This window comes from Mugil cephalus, chromosome 13 (genome assembly GCF_022458985.1).
Source record: "Mugil cephalus isolate CIBA_MC_2020 chromosome 13, CIBA_Mcephalus_1.1, whole genome shotgun sequence".
Classification (NCBI taxonomy): Eukaryota; Metazoa; Chordata; class Actinopteri; order Mugiliformes; family Mugilidae; genus Mugil; species Mugil cephalus.
Window position 1 is genome coordinate 26,114,724 of NC_061782.1, and position 8,322 is coordinate 26,123,045.

The following is an 8,322-nucleotide window of genomic DNA, read 5'->3' on the forward strand; positions in this document are numbered from 1 at the left end:
AATTTCTTTTAGTATAGTAATAAACAAAATAAAAATATGTAAGAAATTTTGAGTATTGGGTAATTTTGGTTCCAATGGTCCACTAATGAAGGCTGTGTGTTTTATTAAAAGACACATTTTCTGCTGCTGTGCTTCATTTCTTTATAAAGCCAACACGTTTGAAAATTCTTCAGACAAAAATGGCGTGTTTCCTAACACAGGAAACACGCCTGAAGATATAGATTCTCAGCCAGGAAGGCTAAAGTTGCTGCCAGATGAACCAACAGCTTGGAAGACAAACCAAGATCTGGGCATTTAAGGGTTTCTTCAGCAAGAAATGCTAGCATCCTTATTTGCGCATGCAGAAAAAAAGGAGCTCCAATAGCAGTGGTCAAACCAGACTGGTATCCAGGTGTCTCCTATGGAAACAGCTCCCAGTTTGTATTCGGGAGGCAGACACAGTCTCTACTTTTAAGGTCAGGCTTAAGACTTTCCTTTTTGACAAAGCTTATAGTTAGCAAAGTTATAGCTAAAGCTTATAGTTCTATTACTAACCGCTGTGTCTCACTCTCTCCCCTCCCCTCCGCTCCCCCTCCATCTTCTTGTGAGGGTCTCTGGTCTGGAGTGCTGAATATCTGACCTGTGGAGTTCTAAGCTACATCTGCTGCTGTGGCCTCATCAACGAGCCCAGTCTTCATGGTCTGGAGTGCTGTGTATCAGACCTGTGGAGCTCCATAAACTACATCTGCCCCGGTCTTCATGGCCTCCTCTCATTGTCTGCTCCTACCTAGATGAACAATTCACCAACCTGCCCATGATTCCTGTCACATAAGATCATCAGCTATGTGTTACATTATTAGATTCTACGTGTTTCCTTCAGCTTGATATATGTATCTATGACAGAAGTTTGTTCTGTTTCTCCTGTTCTTCTTCTTTTCTTTTCTTCTTCTGTTTCTAGCGGCTGGCCTTCGGCAGATGGGTCCCTCCATATGAGCTGGGTTCTGCTCAAGGTTTCTTCCTGTTAAAAGGGAGTTTTTCCTTGCCACCGTTGCCCTCAGGCTTGCTCTGGAGGTTGCAGGCTGGTTTTTGTGAAGCGTCTTGAGACGATTTGTATTGTTATTGGTGCTATAAAAATAAAACTGAATTGAACTGAATTGAACTGAATTGAGAGGAAACCGGAGAACCCTGAGAAAACCCACACAGACACAAGGAGAACATACAAACTCCGCCCAGAAAGATCATCTAAAGAGCATCATACTAACAGTAAAATCTGCTGGTGGTAGTGTGATGGTCCAGGGCTGTTTTGTTGCTTCTGGACCTGGAAGACTTGCTGTGATAAATAGAAGCATGAATTCTGCTGTCTACCAAAAAATCCTGAAGGAGAATACCTGTTCATGACCTCAAGCTTGAAGCGCACTTGGGTTCTGCAGCAGAACAATGATCCAAAAAAATTTTTCTGACATGGCCATTTCGATTTTGTCTTCCCTTAATAATACTAACCTTCATTTAAAAATTGCATTTTGTGTTTATAATATTTAAATTGGTTTGATTATCTAAATCATTTCGAGTTGGAATCTGACTCGACCTTTCTGGAGTTTGCATGTTTGTTTGTCTCTGTGTTAGCCCTGTGATAGACTGGCGACCTGTCCTGTCCTCTCGCACGATCACAGCAACTTCCACAATCCTAGTGAGGATAAGTAACAAACATGCAAAAAAATCAGAAATGGTCTCCAATTTGGCCTCCCTGAACCTAAATTCACAGTGGGAATCTACAGAGGATTAGGGACACTACTTGTCCAGATGCAGAGTGTGTTGTGTTATAGTGTGGTTCATAAGTCAGTGAATTTTTTTTTCTCAAATCCACATTTTTTGAACATTATAGAGGAAAATCTTAGCATGGCTTAGTGAAACACTGTCATAAATGTCAGTCAATACCTGAGTTTTTGCTGTGGCAGCAGTGACTACATCCACAAACAATACGTTAGCTGTAACCAAATGAGCTAGCTCAGGCTCTTCCTGATGTCTCACACCAGTCTCTTCATTGCTCTGTCCATTATGTTGACATCCTCTCCAATATAAATGGAAATGACCTCGGTGCATCATGTCTTCAACAACACTATACATTGCAGAAACATATTGATTAGATTTGGTGCCATTTGTCCTACCACATCTCAGATTAGCAGCTATCTGACTATGGACTACGGCGACTGACTATTACACTTTGCTCTAGCGTCAGCTGCAAACTTCCGCTGGCTGTGACATTTCACAGTGTGCTCTGCGAACTGACTCACAGGTTTTTTATAGGTGGTAACTAGGCAATAAGATATTTTTTTGTGTGCTACGACACAAGACATGAACATGGACAGATATATGTAGTGTGAACAACATGATGACAATAACAATATGACAGTATATTTGACAATTATTACAATTATTGTAGCAACAGGAATAATAATAACCACAATAATACTGATACTGGATACTAATACTACAACTACTACTACTACCAACAACAACAACAATAACAATAATAATAATATGATGATGATAATGATGGCAATAAAGGGAAGATTGAGCAGGAGGGGGTGGAAGAGGCATGGGTATATTTACTTGAATTAAATACAGGGGTGCCGCCAGTCACATTGGACCCAGAGGACGCCAGACTGCAGCTCCCCAACACCTCCGCTCTTACCCCACCCCCACACACCCCAGAGTGCATGCAGCACAACACCTTTATATTTGTTTGTTTTTGTTTTGGTTCCAATAATATAAGTAATGCATTAAAATCATAGTGCGTGTGGTGTGTTAAAAACAGGCTGGGGCGTTGACTATTATGCTGTTTGTTTGCTCTATGTGTCCCCTTTCCTTATACTGGTGTGTAGTGCATTAAAAAAAGGGGATGTGCTACATGGAGACACTCCAGGGCAGAAAACCCTCCAGGGTGAGTAGATCAAAGGACAGGCCCACGCCAGCCACAGCAGGACCCGAGGCAGAGCCAGTATATAACAGAAAGAATGCATAATAATAATAAAAATGATAATAACAATAATAATAATAATAATAATAATAATAGCAGCATTATCACTATCATCTTTACAGTTGTATCTGTTCTCTCTTCCTCACACATTCCATGCCTTAGGAGTTATTTGATAATAAAAATGAAATTATTGATATTAATAATAATAATAATAATCATAATAGGAATACCAGCATCAATCACAACAAAGGTGTGTGTGTGTGTGTGTGTGTGTGTGTGTGTGTGTGTAAGTGGGTGGGTGGGTGGGTGTGTGTGTGTGTGTGTGTGTGTGTGTGTGTATAGGTAGGTGGGTGGGTGTGTGTGTAAGTGGGTGGGTGTGTGTGTGTGTGTGGGTGTGGGTGGGTGTGTGTGGGTGTAGGTGGGTGGGTGGGTGTGTGTGTGTGGTGCATGTATATGTGTGCGTGTAACACTGGTAAGTACTAATTATTTTATGTGAGGATAATGCTATCGATTGAGATAGTTAGATAACAGACAAGAAAAAGAAGTATTGAATGGAATTATGTTTGCAAAAATGTGATAGAATCTGACCAGACAGACCAAGTTTCTGTTTTGTTGTTTTCCAGAGAAATGTGGTTTGAAAGACGGTTCCTCCAATGAGCCAAATGTATGTTGTTTTTTGATTTCCAGTTCATGAGAATAGTTTTCATGGTGATGGTTAGGGCCTAGCTGTTTATTGTTTGCTTTGTCCAGGTCAAGAAATGTTGAGTCTCCTAAAAGGGGTAAAAGAATGTGGGATAGTGTCTCTGTGACCTCTTTCTAAAAGTAGTTGACAGGTGTGCAGAGCCATGTGGCGTGAAGGTATGTGTCAGGACAATTTTGTGTGCAGTGTGAACATATTTCAGACGTGCCTCCTATTCTAAACATCTTGCACCCGCTGTAGTGAGTTCTATTGTATGAGTCTTTAGTCACAGTACACATGTTTTTACAGATTTGGGTCCAGAAATCGGCATTGGGAGCAATGGGGAGGTTTGTTCCCATTTTATTGCTGGTAGAGAAATGGACCTGTCTGACTGTAGTATTATTTTACACATTTTGGAGAGGAGTCCTGGGGAAGGAATTTTAATCAATTCAGAGACTGTATCTGGAAGATATAGACTGATATTTCTGTTGTTAATCTTTGATCAGATGGCTGATTTTAATTGATACTATTCTAAAAATTGGTTGCTCCCAATGCTGTATTCCTGGACCAAATGAGAGAATGGAACCACGGTGTTAGTATGAAAAATGTGTCTGAGGTGTGTGATGCCCTTTATAGCCCATGTGTGAAAATTCAGTGTTTGTTTGTTGCCAAGGAAATCAGTATTATTCCAGATCAGTGTCAAAGTACATGGTGCAAGGGTGGAGTTTGTGATTCTGTGGAGTTTCTACCAGGATGTCAGAGATGAGGCTATTGTTATGGCCTTGAAACATGGGTGGTGTTTGATGAATTGACTGAGAAATGCAGTGTCTGAAATCTGAGTGGCCTTGCAGAGTGCTTGTTCTATGTCTAACTGGGTGTTATCTGAGTGACTGGGATGAATCCATATATATATATTGTGTAACTGATTTGCCAGAGAGTAGTGGTAGAAATGTGGGGCATCTAAGTCTCCTTGTAATTTTGGGTTCTGAAGAGTGGTGAGTTTGATCCGAGGTGTTTTATTTGTCAAGTAGAATTTGGTGATGATTGAGTCTAATGATTTGAACCAGGTGTGAGTGGGATGAATTGGAATCATTGAGAGCAGAAACTTTATTTAAGGAAGTATTGACATTTTTACCAGTGCTATCCTGTTCAGAATGGATATTCCTAATTTAGATTGTTGTCTATGGTTTTCAGTAGTGGGTCAAAGTTCAGTCCAATCAGCTCTGACAGCCTGGTTTGATGAAAATGGAAAATAGTGATGGGAGAATAGGCATCCTTGCCTAGTTCCCTTGTGCAGTGTGTAAGGTTGTGATGTCAATCCATTAGTACTGATGGTGACTTAAGGTGCAGTGTAGAATATCTCGATCCATTTAATCCAAAGTCAAACTTATGTAGTATGGTGAAAATAAATGTCCAGTTTACCCTGTCGAAAGCTAAGGTAGTTATGATGGTGTCTTCTTTTTTCAGTGATGAATAATGAATTGAATTAAACAATCTGCGTGTATTATTGGATGCCTGTCTACCTTTGATGAAGGTGGTCTGATCCAAATGAATTATGAATGGTGTGACTTTTTCTAACCTATGAGATAATGTTTTATTGATGATTTTGATGTCTCCATTGATCAGAGATATGGGACAGTAATTTGATGGCAAAGTTGGATCCTTATTGGGCTTGGGTAGAAGTGAGATTACGACTGTATTAGGCAATAAGATTGACTCACTGCGGTCACTGTTCTGTTCTAGCTTTGTGATCTTTTGTGCACAGGCTGTGTATTAAATATATTATTGCTGGTTTATCCATGCCTCTCCCTTTTAATTGTTATTTTCAATTATGTTATGTGACATGTGAATAATAATAATTCATAACATGATTAGTCTTTTTGTGAGTTTAATGCCCACAAGTAAAATGGTTCTCATTGAACGGTATGTTTGTTTACACTGTTGAAGTTAATGATGTTAATACCATGTCTGGGTCAAATAATACAGGACACAAGGTCATGTTTGGTCTGACAGGGGTATGCAGGTTGCTTCATTGGGAAGGAAAGTGATAAAAGCATTAAGAGCTACTAGCATTAACAGATGCATTTTCAGATGAGTGTCCATTTCGGCAGTACTTTTGTATAGTGGCATCTTTGCATTAGGAGCCCATTAGAAGGTGCTGCTGTGCCAAAAAAAAGTTTCCTGTGTCAAAAATGTGCATAAGTTAATAATAATAAACGTATATTAATATGATAATATACAGTATGTTAGAGTGGTACAACGTAATGGTTACCATTGATACTTCCCAGGGAGAAGGTTTTAAGATTTTCTTTCAATGACCCACCAGAATTTGCAAACCAAAATTGCCACTGCTTTTGTATTGTAGGTTTTGCTACACACTTGATAAACTGCTGCTGATTTGCTGCAATTACCTACTTGGTTTCTCTCCTGTCTTCTCAGAGGGGCTTGTGTTGTTTTTGTAACGTGATTAGCTACTAGGTGACTTCATGCCTATGAACAACTAGATACTGGTCACCCTGACATCCAGTGTCCAATGAAGACCATGGAGTAGCTGCCCCAGGTCCACTACAACCTACAATCTCGACCCACTGCAGTTTGTGTACCTGAAGAAGTTAGGGGTGGAGGACATGGGGAATGCTGCTCTGAGGTTCATGTTTTTTTGACTTCTCCAGTGCATTCAGCACCATCCAGCTCCTGTTACTGAGGGACAAGCTAACAGAGATGGGAGTGAACTCACACCTCACTTCCTGGATAGCGGATTATCTCACTGGGAGACCTCAGTATGTCTGAAGCTATTGTGAGCAGCACTGGAGCACCACAGGAAACTGTACTCTCCCCTGTCCAATTCGGCATGTTTTTTTCATTTTATATCAGCTGTATAAGTTGAAAGACTGAATGACTGTCTCTCATGCATCTAAACGTTATCATCCAAATAGTGTCTTTTGAACTAAACTATGTCATAAATTTGCTCTTAATTTTAATTGGACAAAAGATGGAGTGGCTTCACCTCTCATGCATCTGGCCACCAAGCTGTTCAATACTCCCCAGCCATTTAAAGTGATTATGGTTTTCAGTGTGTCAGGACCTAATGTTTGTCCTGGATAGAGATGATACATAGACAGTTAACCAGTCTGGTAGTTGAAAGAATATCCCCATTTCTAGCCTGTCTCCAAACACCACTCTTCTCTCACTCACCTCTTAAATGTTATCATCAATTTCCACTTAACCTCCTGATGACCCCTTAACCTAAAGGTCATTGGTGTCATCCATCAAACCTTTGACAGAAGATCTACACCTGGGGTGTCAAACTCATTTTGGTTCAGGGGCCACATTTACCCCAATTTAATCTGCAGTAGGCCGGACCAGCAATATCACAGAACAATAACCTGTAAAGTAACAACTACAGATTTTTTCTATTTGTTTTAGTGCAAAGAAGAACATGTAAACTTACACATTTAAAAAACTGCTTAAAAAAAAGAAAGGAGTTTCTTAAGAAAAATAAATGCAATTTGGGTACATTGCTGTCTGCTCTGTAGTCCTGGGTCTCAGTGTTGTGTTCTGTCCAGTTCTCTGACTAAACTTGAGGGAAGAAGTTATTTTCATTGAAAAAATGCCTTGTCTTGTATGTAATTTTGTCACTTTGCAAATTCATGTTGTGGGCCATATTAGACCCTCTGGTGGGCCGCTTTTGGTGGGTTTATGTACGTAATACTAAAGTCATGTGTGCATTTTCACAAGCACAAGCAACGGTGTCCCTTATTGTATATAGTACTCCCAAATAATAAAGTGAATATTTACACTGTTTCTTTTAAAGACCATGTTCAGATCTGACCTTACTATAGACCCATGTAAAACAGTGTTTGGCTGTAATGATAACAACTGGAAAAGGCATTCTTTGTATAGAAGTATTCATTGTGTCATTTCTTGACTTTAATTACACAAGGGACAGAAACACAATTATTTGCTCAGTTACAACAATATCCAGTTACTTCGGACTAGTAGTAGAAAGGTATGTCATTCATGCAGAAGTCTGGCTGCAGGCTCTCAAAGGTGCAGTCGGACGTGTCCATGGTACAAGGACCACAGTGGCAGCTCAAAGCTGCAGGATAGGTGACAATCGGATCCACTCCGTGCAGACAGTCAGGAAGCTCAAACGACTTGTAGTACCATTCCCTGTATGTGCACACATGCTGGTACACGTTTCTGTACGGTATCTTGACAGGGTCCTGGAGGGAAGCAGCCTAAGAATCAGTGTCCTGTTCATGGTCTCTTACAGGTCATAGGCCAGGTTAATAGAAATGGGCAAATTAAAGCAACATTTTGAGTGAGATCATACATGTATTTTGAGAATCTGCTGTCAGAAATGCTCTACTGCTTCAGTTGCAGTGCAGTGTAACAGGTCACACTCAGTGCTCAAGCATAAACCAAACAACCATGACCAGTTTGTCATCTAACCGACAGCCATAAGGTTGAAGTAATGTCCATTAAGCCATTCACTTATTATCCATAATACCTTGGTGGGGCAGAGTCCACTGCAGATAGTTGTTTCCACTGGATGACACCTGGGGCAGCCCTTCTTCTCCAGAAACACTGTCTGGTTTATGAGCTGGCAGGATGACAGCTGAAAAGGTGTTGGTGCTGTTAAAAGATCCAAAAGAGATATCAACCATAGTGTCTTCGGGAAAAT

General features: G+C 40.3%; 1 protein-coding gene across 1 annotated transcript; it reads right to left on the minus strand.

Moving 5' to 3' along the window:
- Window positions 1-7,552: 7,552 nt before the first annotated feature.
- lhb (luteinizing hormone subunit beta) lies at window positions 7,553-8,322 on the minus strand (the record flags this gene model as incomplete). Its single annotated transcript, XM_047603607.1, has 2 exons — window positions 7,553-7,861; window positions 8,149-8,322. Coding segments are annotated over 2 exons (405 nt in total), but the record flags the coding sequence as incomplete, so codon positions are not given.